The sequence below is a fragment of the Rhineura floridana genome, chromosome 11 (assembly GCF_030035675.1).
Source record: "Rhineura floridana isolate rRhiFlo1 chromosome 11, rRhiFlo1.hap2, whole genome shotgun sequence".
Taxonomy (NCBI): domain Eukaryota; kingdom Metazoa; phylum Chordata; class Lepidosauria; order Squamata; family Rhineuridae; genus Rhineura; species Rhineura floridana.
This window is the reverse complement of record NC_084490.1, coordinates 26,021,609-26,040,699: the sequence shown is the minus strand read 5'-3', so window position 1 is coordinate 26,040,699 and position 19,091 is coordinate 26,021,609. Positions and strand designations below refer to the sequence as shown.

General features: G+C 39.8%; 1 protein-coding gene across 1 annotated transcript; it reads left to right on the top strand.

Annotated features, from left to right (window-relative positions):
- Positions 1 to 3,396: 3,396 nt before the first annotated feature.
- Positions 3,397 to 13,606, top strand: LOC133367601 (vomeronasal type-2 receptor 26-like). Its single transcript, XM_061591697.1, has 5 exons — positions 3,397 to 3,684; positions 5,619 to 6,485; positions 6,767 to 6,994; positions 9,622 to 9,748; positions 12,708 to 13,606. The coding sequence occupies exons 1-5, from the start codon at positions 3,397 to 3,399 to the stop codon at positions 13,604 to 13,606; spliced, it is 2,409 nt and encodes an 802-aa protein (XP_061447681.1).
- The last annotated feature ends 5,485 nt before the right edge of the window (positions 13,607 to 19,091 follow it).

Sequence of the window (19,091 nt, the reverse complement as noted above, 5' to 3'; positions counted from 1 at the left end):
GAACCAATCCGTACACTACGCTAAACATCTAAGGCCCTCCTCCGGGTGCCTACTCTGAGGGAAGCTCGGAGGGTGGCAACAAGGGAGAGGGCCTTCTCAGTGGTGTCCCCCAAATTATGGAATGATCTCCCTGACGAGGTGCGCCTGGCACCATCACTGTTATCTTTTCGGCGCCAGGTCAAGACTTTCCTCTTCTCCCAGGCATTTTAGCATGTGTTTTTAAATTGTTTTTAACTGTTTAAATTGTGTTTTAAATTGTTTTTAAAAGATGTATTTTAAATTTGTATATGTGTTTTAGGTACTGTAAACCTGCCAGAGAGCTTTAGCTATGGGGCGGTATATAAATACAATAAATAAATTAATTAAATAAACATCTGTGTTTTCAACTTGTTTCATTTAGACCCATTTCAATCGGGTTTCAGGCCTGGTTTTGGCACCAAGACAGCCTTGGTCGCCCTGTATGATGACCTATGTCGGGAGAGGGACAGGGGGAGTGTAACTCTGTTGATTCTCCTTGATCTCTCAGTGGCTTTTGATACCATCGACCATGGTATCCTTCTGGAGAGGCTCGCGGAGTTGGTGGTACTGCTTGGCAGTGGTTCCGCTCCTACTTGGCGGGTCGTCTCCAGAAGGTAGTGCTTGGGGAACATTGCTCGACACCGTGGGCTCTCCAATGTGGAGTCCCACAGGGGTCGGTTCTGTCTCCCATGCTTTTCAACATCTACATGAAGCCGTTGGATGCGGTCATCAGGAGTTTTGGAGTGTGTTGTCATCAGTATGCTGATGACACGCAACTCTACTTCTCCTTTTCATCCTCTTCAGGTGAGGCTGTCAATGTGCTGAACCGTTGCCTGGCCTCGATAATGGACTGGATGAGAGCTAACAAACTGAGGCTCAATCTAGACAAGACTGAGATGCTGTTGGTACGCGGTTTCTCTGATCAGACGGTGGATATATACCCTGTCCTGGATGGGGTTACACTCCCCCTAAAGGAGCGGGTTCATAGTCTGGGAGTTCTTTTAGATCCTTCCCTGTCACTGGAGGCTCAAGTAGCCTTGCTGGCACGGAATGCGTTCTACCATCTTCGGTTGGCAGCCCAGCTACGTCCCTATCTGAGCAGGGAGGACCTCACATCAGTGGTACATGCTCTGGTAACCTCGCGATTGGATTACTGCAATGCGCTCTATGTAGGGCTGCCTCTGAAGACAGTTTGGAAGCTACAGCTTGTGCAAAACACGGCTGCCAGATTGATAACGAGGACCAAGCGGTCCGAACACATAACACCTCTTCTGGCCCGCTTGCACTGGCTTCCAATTTGCCAAAGCAGCAGAATTTAATCAGGGAACAGGGGTGCACAGACAAACTGAGCAGGATTTAACTTCTGCTCATCAACCAATGAATGGGGGTTACATTCAGCAGAATTTCATGCAGGAGGGGGTTTGCATCACAATCCTCTGATAAAACTTTATTTTAGTAATACCTTGCAAGGTGCTACTAAATCTTCAGGACTTCAACCTGACTAAAATCAGGACTTCAACCTGACTTTGGGACTTCAAAGCACCTTGCACCTGATGTCATTATGATGTCAAGTGATTGGAATTTGGCCTGCAAAGCCAGTTCTGATAAGGATCTGGTATGTGGATCCAAAAAGGTTCCCCACTCTTGCACTAGGTTATACTACTCTGCACTAATTTAATTTATTATGTGAATCAAGCCATAGGCAGGTTTATCCTATATCAGATGGTGCTTCTTAGCACTAATCAAGATCAGCCCATCAGAACATTATGCTCTGAGGATGCTGAATGCTGATACTGGGTCTATGAAAGGAAGAGGTCAGAAATCCTAGTCTTATCTCAAATATGCCAACTGTCTCTCTCTGCCTCCATCCTAGGGCCTTACTCTTGTCTTGACATTTTGTTTTCTAAGACCTAGTAGGTGTGCATGTTGCATTTGCCCTACTAACTTACAGTGAGATGCAAACAACATGCTTTCTTTTTCTGAAAGTAGTGTCTTGCACAAGGGAATACCCTGGAGAGATTACTGTGAAACTAGTGATTATCTCAAATTACTATGAATCATCCTCCATTTTGCTGAGCTCCACATGGATCTTATATAAAATACTGCTGTGCCTGTTCAGTGTTGGAATGAGGGAATCTTAACAGGCAGGATCACCCTACACTTCTGGAACCACTGAAGACAATGTGTAACCTAGGTGAAAATTGTAGAGAAAAAACAGAATTCTAGGTCAAGATTTGCCCAGAGATGGCTGGGACGTTGCTGCTGCTGCTGTTATTTCTGTGGATCCAGCTATCTCCATCTGAGAAAAAGGAAGACATTGTTTTGTGTACCATGAATGATCCCTTCCAGATCCCATACGGTTATTATCAAACAGGGGATCTAATCTTTGGAGCAATTGCTACTCAGTTTGGCTGTGTATTTGATGAAATATATTTCAGTGAGCACCCTAGAACAAAGTTTGTTGGTGAACTTTTGTAAGGATCTTTTTCACCCTCCCTAAAATATACTAGGCCAGGTCACATGCATTGTAACCATACCTTGCAAGGAATTGAATGTTTAGAATAAAGCCTGCATACTATTTCTTTAAAAAAGTGTTTTTCAAGGATTTTTAAAAATGCTTCTTAGGCTTATAAAAATTCTATGTGACATTCTAGATACTTACCTCATTTTGCTCTTCCCCTGCTTAGCAGATGCTGCTGCAGACAGGCAGGAAATAAGAGAAGGAGTTGGCCAGGTCCCACATGCAGCAGCACACAATGGAGGAATTTGAGGAACATGTATCATTTTGCCCATAATATTCTACTGAAATCAGTATGAATTTCATTTGGCTGAATCATGTTCATGAATTTTATTTTAAAAACTGGCAGGAGACTATGACTGAATCCATTTCTTATACATTATATACATTTCTTTTCTGCTAATGCCGCTCCTCTCCACCCAGCACCAAAAAGGGTCCGGGCGGAAGCCCTTTTGCATGAGGGGCAGGAAGAAAGGCATGAAGCCACTTCCTGCCTCTTTGGCGCCAAAAGCGCCACCGCAGGGGGAGGAGCAGGGGAGGCTATTCAAGGCCATGCCCCTGCTGACCCCCCCCTTTCTGCTAAATAAAGTTAAGAGAGTCTGCTAAATAAAGTTAAAGGGAGGATAATCCAATCATTAAGCAAACATATGTACTCTTATGCTAGGGGAAAAAATGTATGATACTAAAATGCTTTATCTGTTTTCGCCTCTTGTGTTTTCTATGGGTTTGAAGGTATGTAAACTTCAATCTTGATAATATTTGCAGACTTGATTATATAAACAATGCTATGGTGTCAAAAATAAACTATATTCATAAAGGACTGGATATCTTACACCATTGTGTACCTCTTCCTTAGTGCAATGCCGAAGAACTACCAGCATGTTCTCTCTTTGGTATTTACTGTGAAGGAGATCAATGAGAATCCCAAGATCCTACCAAATGTGAGCTTCGGGTTCCAAATCTATGACAGCTTCTTAAATGCAAAAATGACCCAACAGAACACACTGAAACTTCTCTCCATGTGGGAAAAGATTACCCCCAATTTCAAATGTGACAAACAAAAGAATCTGATAGCTGTTATTGGGGGACTTAACTCTGAAACCTCACTTCACATGGCTACTATCTTAGGCATCTATAAGATTCCACAGGTACAGGGGATCTATGGGCCAGGAAGCTGTTTCCAATTTCTATAGCCTCAGTACTTAGGCTGCCATTCTAACCCAATTTACTTGGGAATAAACCACATTGAACTCAATGAGGCTTACATATGGACAGACATGGTTAGGACTTTTTGGAACTAGAGAGGATGGGATGTAATTGACATGCCTTGCTCAGTTTTCAAGAAAATATTTTGACTGTGGAATATAGTTTTGCTATTTTCCCTTACAATGTGCATTTTATCCTGAGCTCAGCAACACATTTTTTAAAAAATGGAAGTAACATCCATGTTTTGATGATGTGCTGCTCCAGAATGATGCTGGAGTGATTCTCATGCGTATGCAATCAAGTTGTTTGCTGTATAACATATTCTGGTCAGGATGTTTAAGCCAAGCTTTTAGTTAACATAAGGAATAAAATACATAGAGATAAACCACTGACTTTCCCCCCAACATTGCAAATCTTGAGGAAAGTCTTAAAGGATAATGGTTTATATTACATTACAGGTTTGTTCTTCTGCCTGCTATGTGATCAGCAGGATAGGAGGAGACACAAGGAAGGGCATATGGAGTGGGGGGGGGTTCATGTCACACTGGCCCAAGAAATGTGAGATTATATGGCACTTGACAAAGAGACAGAAGAAGGAATTCACTGCTTGTTGTGACCACCAACAACAAAAAATAAGTTATTTACATTTAAAAAAAGGACTGTGTGGTTCATCCTCTAGTGCTCCCAAAAGATACACTTTATAGTGTTTAAATTCCTTCCATTTATACCTATACATAAATATATATGCTTTTAAAACTCTCTCTCCCTCTCTCTCTCTCTCCCTCCCTCTCTCTCTCTCTCTCTCTCTCTCTCTCTCTCTATGTTTCATCTTAGCAGATACTGTATTTCATTTTTTAAAATAATTTTTATTCAAATTTTTCAAGACAAACAAAACAAAGTCAAAAAACATAACAATACAACAAAAAAATAAAAATAAAATAGTTGACTTCCGATTTGTCGCAGATCAGCTATAAGTATATAATATACATCAAACCTGTCCCTTAATATATACATACAGGATCACTTTTCTCCATAGGCTATCTTAGTTAATCGTCAAATCCCATTATCATCATTTCATTTTTATCTTTCAACAAAAAGTCTAAGAGAGGCTTCCATTCCTTAAGAAATGTGTCTGTCGATTTTTCTCTAAGTAGACATGTCAATTTATCCATCTCTACTAAGTCCATTAATTTCAATAGCCATTCTTCTGTTGTTGGTGTTGATTCCATTTTCCACTTTTGTGCATATAATAATCTTGCTGCCGTAATCATATATAATATTATTCTTCCATATTTCTTTTCTATTTGTTTATCCATAAAACCCAATAAAAAAAATTCTGGTTTTGACTGAATATTTATCTTTAGAATTTTTTGCATCATCCTACCTATCTGTGCCCAAAATGATTTTGCCTTTTTACACAGCCACCACATATGATAAAATGATCCTTCTTGTTGTTTACATTTCCAACAAACATTAGAAACATTACTATACATTTTTGACAACTTTTCTGGAGTCATGTACCAACGGTACATCATTTTATAGAAATTTTCTTTAAGATTATAGCATAATGTAAATCTCAAGCCTTTTTTCCACATATTTTCCCATTGATCCATTTGTATGTTATAACCAAAATTTTTTGCCCACTTAACCATACACTCTTTTACTTGTTCTTCTTCCATATCCATTTTCAGTAAGAGTTTATACATTTTCGCAATTGTATTTTCATCATTTGTACACAAACCTATTTCAAAATCAGATTTACTTATTTCAAACCCATACATTTTCTTGTCCATTTTATAAAAAAAAAAAAAAGGCAGATACTGTATTTCAGATGGATTGTTAGAATTTAATATAAGTTAACCTTTTCACCTCTTAGATCGCTAATTGTGTATTTGCTCCAGTGATGAATGTTAAAACTCAGCTCCCTTCCTTTTATCGGATGGTCCCCAATGAGGCATACCAATATGCAGGGATTGTCCATCTACTTATGCATTTCAAATGGACATGGATTGGGATCCTTGCAGCAGATGATGATAATGGCAACAAGTTTATGCAGACCTTGATACCAAAGCTTGCACAGCATGGGATCTGTACAGCCCTCAGTGAAAAAACACCTGACATATCTCAAGCTATAGATAATTTGAGTTCATTCAAATTCATCCTGTCCAAGGCTGTTTCGCTAACCATGTCAAAAGTCAAAATACTAATTGTAAATGCTGAATTTCAGACTATGACATGTTTGATGTGGATGATATATTTCTATGGATTAGTAGAAGATGTTAGAGAGACTTCTATAGGTAAAGTGTGGATTATGACAGCCCAGTGGGAGTTCTCATCAGAGACATTGCATCGAGCTTTTAATAACCATGTCTTCCATGGTGCCTTGTCATTTGCAATCCATTCAAATGAAGTGCTGGGGTTTAGGGAATTCCTTCTGGTCCTCCATAGGAACTCACAAAAAGGAGATGATTTTCTCAGGATCTTCTGGGAAGAGGCATTCAACTGCTCATTTTCTGATTCCAATGTGGACAAGCACACTAATGGTACTTGCACTGGGCAAGAGAAGGTTGAAAGCCTCCCTGGGGCTCTTTTTGAAATGAGCATGACTGGCCAAAGCTATAGCATCTACAATGCGGTCCAAGCAATAGCACATGTGTTGCATAAGATGAATACATCCAAGCTGAAATTCAGAGGAATATTCAACACAGGTAGAATGGATCCTCCACATTTAAAACCTTGGCAGGTAATGTTTCATGTCCATAATGACTTTCTTACAACAGTTAATCTTACATATGATGACACTTATTTCAGCAAAAACACCAAGAAACCCAGACCTATATATAATGTAATGCATAATATTTCTACAAGTTAGCATGGGAGTTGCTGCATTTAGTCAACAGAAACAGAAATAAATAATATGACGAATGATGTTGGATTGTTGCACTCATTTATTTATTTATTTATTTAAGTGATGCTGACCTTTTCATCATTTTGGAAAATATGTCTTTGTCTAATTCTGTCTAGCTTAACCCTTTCCTGAGGAGTATCTCATTTAACAACACTGCTGGTGACACAGTGTCTTTTGACGAGAATGGTGAATTAGCAGCTGGATTTGATATAATAAACTGGGTTACTTTCCCAAATCAATCCTTCTTACGAGTGAAAGTAGGAAGGCTGGAACCTCAGGCTTCACCAGGCCAGAAGTTCAGCATGAATGAGGAGAGCATCACATGGCACAGTATGTTTGATCAGGTGGGAATCAAATATATGTTCAAAGATATAAGGCTAATTGGAATCTTGTTCCAACTTCAGTCGTCCTGTACATCCTGCTGGGCATATTGTTGTGCAGAGCTCAGGGCAAGAAAAAATAGTTTGATATATCAGTACTGGTTTTTTTAAATATATATTTTCTTGAAGAATATCAAGCTGTATGCAAATTAAAGATGCAATCCTTATAGGAGTAAGTTGTCTTGAACTTAGTGTGACTTACTTCAGAGTAAACAAACACTGATCAGGCTGCAAAAGTGCACATACCTGACAACAAAATCAATCTATTCCATCTGACACCTTTTGCATACACGATACATTACTTTGCCAATGTCATGATGAAAATATCACCGACCCCCCATTGCTCTTTGCTCCTGAAGGTGCTGCACACTTGTCATCTTCAATCACAAATGATAGGTGGTGGTGGCCATTTTCAACAGTAAGTTGTATGGGGGCCCAGTTCACAACTGCTTTATCTTCCAAATTAAAGTGGCCAGTATTGCCCACTTTTTAAAATGTGTGTTTCTTATTTTATTTTATTTTAAAAAAAATAGTCCTAGGACATCCCTAAACATGCAAAAGTAAGGGCAGCATTCAGGACCAGGACCAGAAAATAAATAACTGCAGTTGATGCATTTGCAGGGAGAAGCACAACGGTTGCATTTTCCTCCCCTGACCTACACTTCACACATTCTAATTGGTGATGCTGCCCAAACTCAACATTAGCTGGTTTATATAGTTCACCTAGTATGTTTGTAACTCTCAGATCTATAGCATGCCCTGATTTTGATCAACAGATGTTAATATTTTTCAATTCAAAGCAAGTTTGATTAAGATTTCATTTATGTTTTCTGTACCTGCACAGTCTGCAGGGGAATAGTACTTGGGGGATAGTACAGTAATGTGAGATGTTCTGATGGCTTTATAACCATTCTCTTATTTATTTTTGTTTATCTCCCTTAGAGGTAAACATCTTTCTGAAATGCTTGGAAGTGTGGTTCCTGCCAAATGCTTTCAAAGCATCCCTCAAAATGGCAATACATGATTATGTAATGTTATTTGCAGACCAGGGACTGTAGAGAAGAAGGGAAAAAAATATATTCCGTGGGGTCAGCAATCTTTTTTCTTTCCAAAAAGGCTTCTCAAATTTGGCTGTCCTATGTTTTGTCATTTTTGAAACATTTTGTTGATGTTATGTGCCTTCAAGTCGATTACTACTTATGGCGACCCTATGAATCAGTGACCTCCAAGAGCATCTGTCATGAGCCACCCTGTTCAGATCTTGTAAATTCAGGTCTATGACTTCCTTTATAGAATCAATCCATCCCTTGTTTGGCCTTCCTCTTTTTCTACTCCCTTCTGTTTTTCCTAGCATTATTGTCTTTTCTGGTGAATCATGTCGTCTCATGATGTGTCCAAAGTATGATAACCTCAGTTCCATCATTTTAGCTTCTAGCGATAGTTCTGGTTTAGTTATTTGTCTTTTTTACAGTCCATGGTATGTGCAAAGCTCTCCTCCAACACCACATTTCAAATGAGTTGATTTTTCTCTTATCCACTTTTTTCACTTTTTTCACATCCATACATAGAGATCGGAAATACCATGGTCTGAATGATCCTGACTGTAGTGTTCAGTGATACATATTTGCATTTGAAAACCACTCTTAGTTCAGTTAAAATATTACAGAAGCTTTGTTCATTTGCCTGGTGTTAAACCACCAAAAGAACTTATGTCTGATTCCATATATTTTTTAATAGTACGAATGGAAATTTCTGTCAGTTTTGGCTCTCTTGGTTTCTCATTTTTCCAATCTTAAATTCAGTTCTACAGCAATTTGTGAATCTTTTTTTAAAAAATTCTTCAGCATTTTAGTGTGATTTTTTTTCATACTAAACACATTTTCCATGCCGTTTTGAGTGATGTACTCATTTTTGCAAGCAATTTATCCTAATGAAATGCATTTTTATGTTATTTTCATTTTTATGCACACTTCACTCTAATATATAAATTTAATGAATTTGGCTTTAATTGCAAATTGTATCAAATTTCTCCTCCATCTCTAATTTATGGGTAAAGGCCATAGCTCAGTGGAAGAGCATTTGTCAAGCCTGCAGAGGGTCTCAGTTTTAATCCCCAGAATCTTCAGGTAGGGCTGAGAGTGGCTCCTCTCACCAGGAAAAACTTCCTAACTGTTAAAGCCATATGACAATGGAACCAATTACCTAAAGAGGTAGTGGGGTCTCCGACACTGGAATCATTCAAGAGGCAGCTGGACAGCCATCTGTCAGGAATGCTTTGATTTGGATTCCTGCATTGAGCAGGGGGTTGGACTTGATGGCCTTATAGGCCCCTTCCAACTCTACTATTCTATGATTCTATGATCCTACCTGAACCTGGGAGAGCTGTTGTCAGTCAGTGGAGACAATGCTGAGCTGGATGGACCAATTTCCTGACTTGGTACAAGGCAGCTAGCTATTTATATGCCACCTTTTAAAATATTATCAGCATTGGCCTCTCCACAGTAACAATATCTGGTGTCACATTGAGTATAGAGAGTGCTTTGTTGTTAACTACCACAACCAGACATTTTTCTTCTCTCTTATATGGTTAGATGTTGCCTCTAGCAGTATGTAATGACAACTGCCACCCAGGTTACAGGAGGAAAAAGAAGGAGGGGGCACCATTCTGTTGTTATGATTGTACTCTGTGTCCAGAGGGGAAGATTTCAGACTGGAAGGGTAGGAGACTATAATCTTCAGTTTTATCAGTAGACTGTAGAATAGATTCCATTGGCTTTTCTGTAGCACTAGTTCAATATTACAAAACAGAGTGACAACATAAGCTCTATTCAGTCATTACCCTCATGTAGGATACTACATTTTTTGGAGGGAGTGTAATGTTTCCTTCCTAATTCGAATGTGTGTTACCCATGGTGGTTTAAAGAGAAACCCAAATGTGCAAGATCCTACTGAAGTGTAGGGGCTCTACCTGATCAGGGCATCAACTTGTGCAAGTGTCCGAATCATGTAGATCCCCTACACACAGCCAGAAGCTTGTGCACTGAGATTTCTTTTCAGACAACCATGGACATTGCACAGTTGTTTGAAGAACTGAATAAGGAGACACAACAACATGGGAGTGGGAATAAAAGCATAGACCCACCCCAAGTAAACATAGGGCTCAAGTAATGGTTTCCTTCAGGAGGAAGGGTGGGATATAAATAAATATAAATAAAAATGTATAATGAGGTATAATCTGAGGGTGCTTGGTGCAGCCATCTTTTTGTAGCTAAACTAGATTAGGTCTGGTTGATGCCTGGATAGAAGACTGCTTGGGGACCCTTTGCACATCACTTTGAATTCACTGTTGGGGGGAAATCGTATATACATGCAATGAAGAAATGAAATAAACAATTGTAAGGTATGTAGGTTAATATCCCAAATGAGACTTTTTATACATGCCGTTCTGGCACATGCCACAGCACCTGAAGAATGACCTATGATGCCCGACTCAGTTTCACTCTTGTTTACAGCATTAAAACAGTAAAACTCAGCCAGACATGTGATAAGATAGATTGCTTTACAAACATTATCCTGTACATAGTTCATAAGTAGCTCACCTGATCAAATAAAAGAAATCTGGGTGTGGAAGAACTGATGTGGATATAGTTTTTCAGCTGGATGTGCATGCACACAGCGTGATGCTCATCCAGATCCCTTTGGTCTGTTTTTATGCCAGTTTCTGTCACGAATGTTCAGTTACTTTAGCAAAGGGAATATTCTGAGCATAAAAGTAGAATATTCTGAGTGTAAAAATTATAATAAAGGGCTGGTGAGAAGTGTTGTCCCCTTCTATTCACTGCAGAGCAATTGTCTCATGCCAAAAGAAGTTACTACTGCTACCAACCAATAAACCAAGTCTCTCCTTTGCTTTAGGATTTCTGTCGCTGATATGCTCCTATCTAAATTTTTTTTGTCTTTCAAATCTGCTTCTCTCTAAACAAAGCACGTGGCATACAATTCTCCTTTGGTCACCATCCCCTTTTGTAGCCACAGGCCTCCTGGCAAGTATTATGGCAAGTTCTTAGCCAAGGAGAAGGGCTGAGAAACCAACGCAGTGGCCAAAAATATTCTGTATTGCCCCTACATATTAGCTGCTAGCTTCCTGTCTTCTGATTATCAGTTGCAATTCAGGGGAGACCTACTGGCTACTCTAACTGCTACACTCACAGGCAATATTCTCTGTCAGTGCCACCAAATAGACAGGATCAAGCTTGCTTGCCCCCAGAATTACTGCTCCCTTCCTTGCCCCTGTCTTTCCAAGATGCATGTCCATCCTTGGGCCTGTGCACCTGACAAAAGTGACTTGGAAGACCAGCATTTATTATTATTATTATTACTACTACTACTACTACTAAAATGACAGAATAGATTATGGGGGGAAATGCAGAGTGAGGCACTGTTCTAATCCCTTCTGCCATGCCTTACTTTATGATCTTAGCTGCTAAAACAAGTTATTTCATGAGAAATCAGTGACACTGGGGAGCAATATCAAGCTACAGCAAGTACAGAAAGCGAGGGCCTCCTTTTGTGGTGGCCCACCCACACCTTTGGATGATCTCCCCTCTGGGATGTGCCTTACCATGACATTGGTGTTGTTTTGTCAACAGATTAAGGTACATGTCTTTCCCCAGGCTTTTGGGAACCATTTGAACTTTCTGTTGTTGCTGGTGGTTTTACTTGTAACTGAATTCTGAATTTCTTTTATGCTGTTTCTTTTTTTTCCTTTTCTTTTTTATTGCTTTAATATCAACAACAACAAAATGTACGCACACACACACTACAGGATTTCCAGGATTATTTATAGGAAATGAATACATAGGATACATTTTCTATAACCCCTCATGCTTTCCATATTTCTGAAAGAGCTGTCAGCAGGTGTCTTTGTATGTTGTCATTAGATGCATATAACACAAAGCTCCATCAGATGGCACAAAAGGCCTGTAGTTTTTCTTTGCCTTGCAGGAGCTAAATTTTATGTTTAATGTTTTTCCAAGGGTGAAAAAGTCTATACTCTTTGCCAAGCAGATAAGTCTAAATTTTCCAAGGATTTCCATCTCTGAATTACAGAATCAACAAAAAGATACTAATTCCTTACATTTAAAATCATGATTTACCCCTTTTAATATTGATAGCAAAAACAATAAAGCAAGAGGTTATTCTGTAATTTTAACAAGTTCTTGGTGGATCTTGGACCAGAACTCCTGTATATATGGGTATACTAGTCTAAGGTGGTAACACAGAGTACAGTACATGCTCTTACAGATATATCCACACTGCCATAATGAATTAATTGCCGTTTCAATTTTGCTGCTTAATTTTTGGTTTGGACTGTGCATAATTTTTCCTCCCTAGGACTTTGAGTGAAGAATTGTTTATAAATACTACGAATAAACAATACAATGGCAATGACATGTCAGTGATTTCCCCTTATCTATCATCTTCATTTTGAAGTATCTCATGATTCAAACAAATGTGATTACAAAAGATTGGTTTTTGTTGTTGTTGTTTTAGGTGTAGCTTTTGGAATATACATCCAATACTGGAAGTGAACCCATTCATATCATGGGGCATAGCATGATGCATGTATGAAGAAAAAGAAGGCATAAATGAAAATGTGTGTTATTTTGTTTTCCAGACATGGATGATTGTTACAAATGCCCAGAAGATCAATTTCCAAACAAAGATCAAAATCAATGTCTTCCTAAGCTTCTGAATTTCCTCTCTTTCTCAGAACCACTGGGGATTATTTTAACTTTCTTAGCTGTATCTTTTTCTCTAATCACAACTTTGGTGCTAGGAATTTTCATTAAGAACCAAAATACTCCCATTGTCAAAGCTAACAATCGAGACCTCACGTTCTCTCTGCTCTTCTCCATATTGCTCTGTTTTTACTGTTCTGTACTGTTCATTGGCCGACCCCATACAGTGACCTGCTATTTACGACAAACTGCCTTTGGCATCATCTTCTCAGTGGCTGTTTCGTGCATATTGGCCAAAACAATCACTGTGGTTCTGGCTTTCATGGCCACCAAGCCAGGATCCAGAATGAGGAAATGGGTGGGGAAAAAACTCACAAATGTTATTCTTCTTAGTTGCTCTATTATTCAAGTGAGTATTTGCGCTGTATGGCTATGCACAGCTCCTCCATTCCCAGATGTTGACATGTACTCTTTGGCTGAAGAAATTGTAGTGGAATGCAATGAAGGGTCTGTCTTTATGTTTTATTGTGTCCTGGGTTATCTGGGTCTCCTGGCCATTGTTAGCTTCACTGTGGCTTTCCAGGCCAGGAAATTGCCAGACAGTTTCAATGAAGCCAGATTCATTACTTTCAGCATGTTAATGTTTTGCAGTGTTTGGTTGTCTTTTGTTCCATCTTACCTGAGCACTAAAGGAAAGCACATGGTGGCTGTAGAGATCTTTTCCATCTTGGCCTCCAGTGCTGGGTTACTAGGTTGCATATTTTTCCCAAAATGTTACATAATTATCCTGAGGCCTGATTTGAATAGCAAGCATCATCTAATTAGGAGAAATTAGAATAGATCTACTAGTTATTAGGATGCTTATAACTGAAATTTTGTATAGTTATTTAAAAAAAATGCTAACGGCTTTCTGATGAGTAGTTCTGAGTTGTTGTCTGAAATTACTGTAGCTGGTTTTTATTTTTGCTTTTCCTTTCCTCCTCCCCCCCCCCAGTTTCCACTCAACCCCTAAGCACATCATTTGTACAGATGTCGATCTTAAAAATATCTCTGGGAGAGTGGAGTGAAGTCCTGCCGTCAGTGGAGCTGTCATATGATCAGTACAGAATAGAGAGCTTGTGAACAAAGGGGAATATCATCTGACAACTAGCAAAAGATTTCACTTCAACTTTTTATCCTGTTTAAAATAAATAAATCAGCAACAGCAATTTAACCAATCTTGCTGCTGTTTGCTGTGTTAAGAAAGGTAAAAGAGAAATCAAACTGTAGCTACTTCCAGCAAGAAAAAAGTGTTCTGAAAGAAGTTGTCTGCATTAATAATGCTAATGCACTAATAACTCTATCAGCTGAATGACCAAAATTATTGCACACATGAGATGCAACTGCAGTAGAACATACAGCATTAGAGAAGTTCATTAACAAACCAGGATAAAACTGCAACAAGAAAACAAGATGGACATTGATGTAACTAACTTTAATTTGTGTGATTACATTAAATTATAAGTTGAACCTAGTAACAGGGTTGAGTTGAGATTTGTGAAGGGTAAGGGGGTGCTCACACCTCCCTCAACACACACCCCATTTCAAATTGAGTGGAGGGATTAAAACACATTTTACCAATGTAGCATTATCTCACTAAATAATTTTTGTGTTTCATTAAAACTCATACATGATAGTAACAATGTTTCATCCTGCTAGGTGTTTAGAGGATGTTTTAGGTAACTGAGAGGTCTCTAAACAGTTGACAGAATGACAATAATGCCAGCATCTATCTAGGAAGAATGTATTTGCTTTTATCAATAACATGAAACTTATCCATTAGATATGTATACCTGTATTATTTTCTGAAGAAACATAGGAGGGCATAATCTTGGAGTGGTGTGTGTGTGGAGGTAGGATTGAAAAACTATGGAGGGAAAGGCATTGAGTGGGGGCAGATGGCTATTATCAAGTTCATTCATAACAAAAATAAGTGATGTCTGAATTCTCCCAACTGAGGCATTCAAGAGGCAGCTGCACAGACATCTGTTGGACACCTTTAAGTTTGATTCCTGCATTGAGCAGGGGGTTGGGCTTAATAGTTGTTATGAGGAATCAATTATTGGGAATTTTTAATCTTTGATTCATCTCAGTGAACCAGTTTGTAAAGCCGCCAACAGCAAAGATTCCTGGGAGACAGCCCCTCTGTGACCTCTGAGTACATATCTTGCAAACCTGAAGGTATTGCAAACCTGACTCCTATGGAAATTTGAGATTTGTCACCCAGTAAGAATAGGCGCTCCTTTCAAACAAAGGAAATGTTTATGATAATCTAGGCCTTCAGGAGGAAACAGAATAGCTCCTTTCAAACTAGGAGGTGTTATGCATTTCTAAACCTTTGGAGGAGACAGGATTGCAGTCGTTATCTGGGAATCCCTCAGGGAATGGTTTCTGGAAAAACAACACATTCCCTGACAGGTTTATCCTAAATTCTTTCATTGTTCTTATTTATCACATCCACATCCTCCTGGAGACATTTACATTGGGTTTACTTTGGGGTCAGTTTAGTTAGGAAAAGGTATAAAATATGAGGAGTGAGAAGGGCAGGGCAGTGCCTCTTCTGGAGGGCTCCAACAACTGCTTTTCTTATCAATGCACGCCAGCATCCTTGGGACAATTTCAGAGCTATGGATTTGGGTGAGAACTTTCAAATCTGGCGCTGGTTACAAAGGCAGAGCTTTTGCTCATTGGGCTACATACAAAAGTCTCTCTCTCTCAGTTTTAGGCTTGCAGCAACTCTCCAGGAAAGGTATATGCAACTATCTGGGCCTTTTTCTTTCCTTTTTTCTTTCTTTCTGTGTGGGTGAGCTTAATGTGAAAATGTTTATAGGGTTAGTCTCTTTGCTTTAGTCTATCCAGTGTTGCTGAATGAATGAATAATAGTTAGAAAGCTGCTCATTGTTAACTGCAATTGTAAATGGCAATATTTTTCCTTGTTTCTTCTCTTAATAAAACCACTCTTTACTTTACTTTCAGTGTGTGTGTTATTGAGTTAAGGGTAAATTTATACATGCTCTGGGGGTGACGTGCGGGTAACTCCAGTATAAGATCCTGTTGCTCTCGCTTGATAGGGGAACTTGCATTTCTAGTGAGCTCTGCTCATGAGGAAGTTCAAGGTCCCTTTGTAACATAGCCTTGTAGGCCCCTTCCAACTCTACTATTCTATTATTTTATGCATTACTATGTGTATAATCTTATACACATATACACTACAGGTTTCCTAGAGTAAAGAGCACATGAACACTTACATACATCAATGCATGTAACTGAATTAACATAGTTATGGATTAATACATACAAAACTTTGCTACAGAAATATAGTAATGTTGAGATATTATTTTAAGTGCCTTTTTCAGCTAGGACTGGCCTGGTCCCGTGCCCCCCCCCCTTAAACACCAGTAGTGCCCTTCACCAGAACCAAAGTGGCCTTTGATTGACTTATGATATAAAAGAACGGTTTATTTCCTGGTGACCTGATCCTTTTGCATTCCAGTGGCTCTGCATAATAAAAGCCGGTTTAAGCTGGAAACCTCCCTCTTTCCCTTGGATCTTGTATCACATCCCCTTGAATCATGTATCGCATTCATGTTTATTGTCTCGCTTATAGTTGCAAATCATAGACACATATAGAAATGTTATAGTTGCACCCTAGCCCATAAACCTTGACATGTAAACCCTTTGAAATGCAAGTCTAGCAAGCCTGGCTGTCTCCAGTCAAGAGGCGCCTGGTTGCAGCTGAGGGCACCTCCTCTGTATCTCTCTTTGTTTCTGTAATTGCTGAGTGCTTATCTCAAGGACATGTAAAATATGCAGACCCATAGTCTGAAAGATGTTCTGATGTTCCCACTTATGTTTCCCCTCTACACCCCTTAACCTCCTTTTGCATATCTTTAGGTTATAGTGATAATTAAATGTTTCTTTGTAGTGAATGATGCTGCACCCCAATATTGTAACCTCCAGGGTAAGGCTATATATTCTCTGACTTATCAATAAACGAGGTTCCAATCCTGAACAGCCACTGGGCTTGTAAGTATTGGTTACCCCTTTGCAAAGGAATTTGTGCTTGTGCTTACTTGACCTCTGATAGTGGGATTTGCACTCAACTCCGCACCCTTCCCGGGTGGATGTGAGCTGAGGTAGACAGAGACGGCTCGCGTGTTGGGTTTGGACCTAACAGTAACACATGAGGCGTGGTTCTTTTACATATATTATGCATATAGTACAAATATTTTGTGTATTAGTCTGCCTTTTTTAAAAAGAAATACAATGCATGATGAGTGGTTGGACATCAGCAAGAACTTGATGCAAGTGGTGGTCCACTGTGGATAAAGCATGATCAGGTTAGAACAACAAATTTCATGTATAAATCCAGTTGAAAGGGATTCCTTCTCTGTCCCTATACCTCTGTGTTTGTATAAACCTGCCAACTAACATTGCATACATATGACAAAGTGAGCTGACCTCCAAAAACATTATGCAATAAATGTGTAGGTTTTTAAAGCCCCATCTGCACTATTCCAGCTAGGATAGAGATATATAGATATAGGTCCCACTGGTATAGGAGTGACCTATCTTGATTTATGCAGGTATATTGTAATTTGGTTGCCCCTGGGAAGATTGATTGATTATTAAATCACTCTGAGAACTGTAGCTCTGTGAGGGGAATAGGGTTCTCCTTCTACAACTTTCATCAGCCTTAACAAACTACAGTTCCCAGGATTCTCTGGGGAAGCCATGACTGTTTAAATTGGTATAACACTGCTGAAAATGTGCAGTGTACATAGGGTCTAAGGTTCTACCAGACTTTTTGTTATTGTTGCTGTGAAATACTGTCTTCCTAGGAATTGAATGGTGTACTTCAGGGTTCACAGTCCACTACAGTACACTAGGTCTGCCCCAAATTACAACATACCTACCTCTATATCTATATCTGTATCCCAGATGGAACTTCTGAACAATGATTCAGACCAGGACTTTAGAAGATCATTTATAGTATAGTATTCTAGTATTTTGACTTTGGTCAGGAAAAAGAGAGGTTAGCAATACCAGTGCTTCCTCTATCACATATATTTCTGTTCAATGCTGGCACCCGTCTCATATCTTTGATGTTCTTCTGCCATTATTTGCTATTAGCCCTACTGAGCCTCACAAGTGTCCCACTTAGTTACAGTGAAACCTGACAAACATGTATTGTTCTTTTGCTCTGTTGTTTGGCACATTACAGTGCTAGAAGTGATGATTTTAAAACCTATAATTATCTCAAATTGCAAGGATTCATCCTCCATCTGTACAAATCCGAAATGGATTATCAGGGCCGGCGCCAGACATTACTGGGCTCTTGGGCACCAGCCTGCCTGGGCGTGCGGCTCCTGCCTTTTCCACCTACCTCTCTACAGTGTCTTACTGCTGTGCATGCTGTGCACGCAGGGCTGCCATCAACCAAGATGGTGATGGAGGCTTCTCTAAGGGGCTGATGCCCCCGCTGTCATCTTAGTTTATGACATGCATGCACGGTGTGCTAAGTGCGTGCACATGCCTGCCATCAACCAAGATGTCGGTAGGGGCATCAGCCCCTTAAAGAAGCCTCTGCTGACATCTTGGTTGATGGTAGTCCTGAGTATGCAGTGCGCGCGGCAGCAGAAGACAGGAGGGAGAGGTAGGTGGAGCACACAGGTGCACAGCCTGGAAGCTCTCTCCCTGTGATGCGTGGCAGGGGAGTGCTACTCTGCACCCGTACGAGGGGCCTTTCATGGCCCCCTCTGAGCCGCAGGGGCCCTTGGCCAGGGCCTGACCTTGCCACCCTTTGGCGCCAGCCCTGTGGATTATCTAGGGCCATTGATGTAATCAATTGCACAGTGAGAAGGCTTATAAAAATATGCCTATGCATTCAGAAATGGGTTGAAGAGCTCTGGACAGGCAGGGCTGCCCCAGTTTGCATTTCAGCAGAATCTCTTTATCAAAATAAACCCAGCACCATTGAATAGAGGGCCTTTTAACCTGGTTGATAGTCAATGGAAAATAGAAATTGGGCCTTCTGTATCAAGAATTACCCCAAGATGGCATGGACATATCTGTTGTTGCTGCTTTTACAGTACCTGCAGTTTATTCAGACAGGGTAAACAGTGCACTCTGTTAGATGTACCATGACTGATCTTTTCCAGATTCCACATAAGTAATATCAGACAGGGGGCTTCATCACTGGAATGATTGCTTCACAGTTTGGCTGTAGATTTGGTGGAATACCCTAGAAGAAAATTTGACACTCAACTTACATAAGGAGA

Bases quoted from the DNA above. Each gene is read 5' to 3' on its own strand.
- LOC133367601 (XM_061591697.1), top strand. From the start codon at position 3,397: ATGCCGAAGAACTACCAGCATGTTCTCTCTTTGGTATTTACTGTGAAG. The intron at 6,486-6,766 runs GTAATGTTTCAT...AATTCTGTCTAG, and splicing joins CACATTTAAAACCTTGGCAG to CTTAACCCTTTCCTGAGGAG. The intron at 9,749-12,707 runs GTAGGAGACTAT...TTTGTTTTCCAG, and splicing joins GAAGATTTCAGACTGGAAGG to ACATGGATGATTGTTACAAA.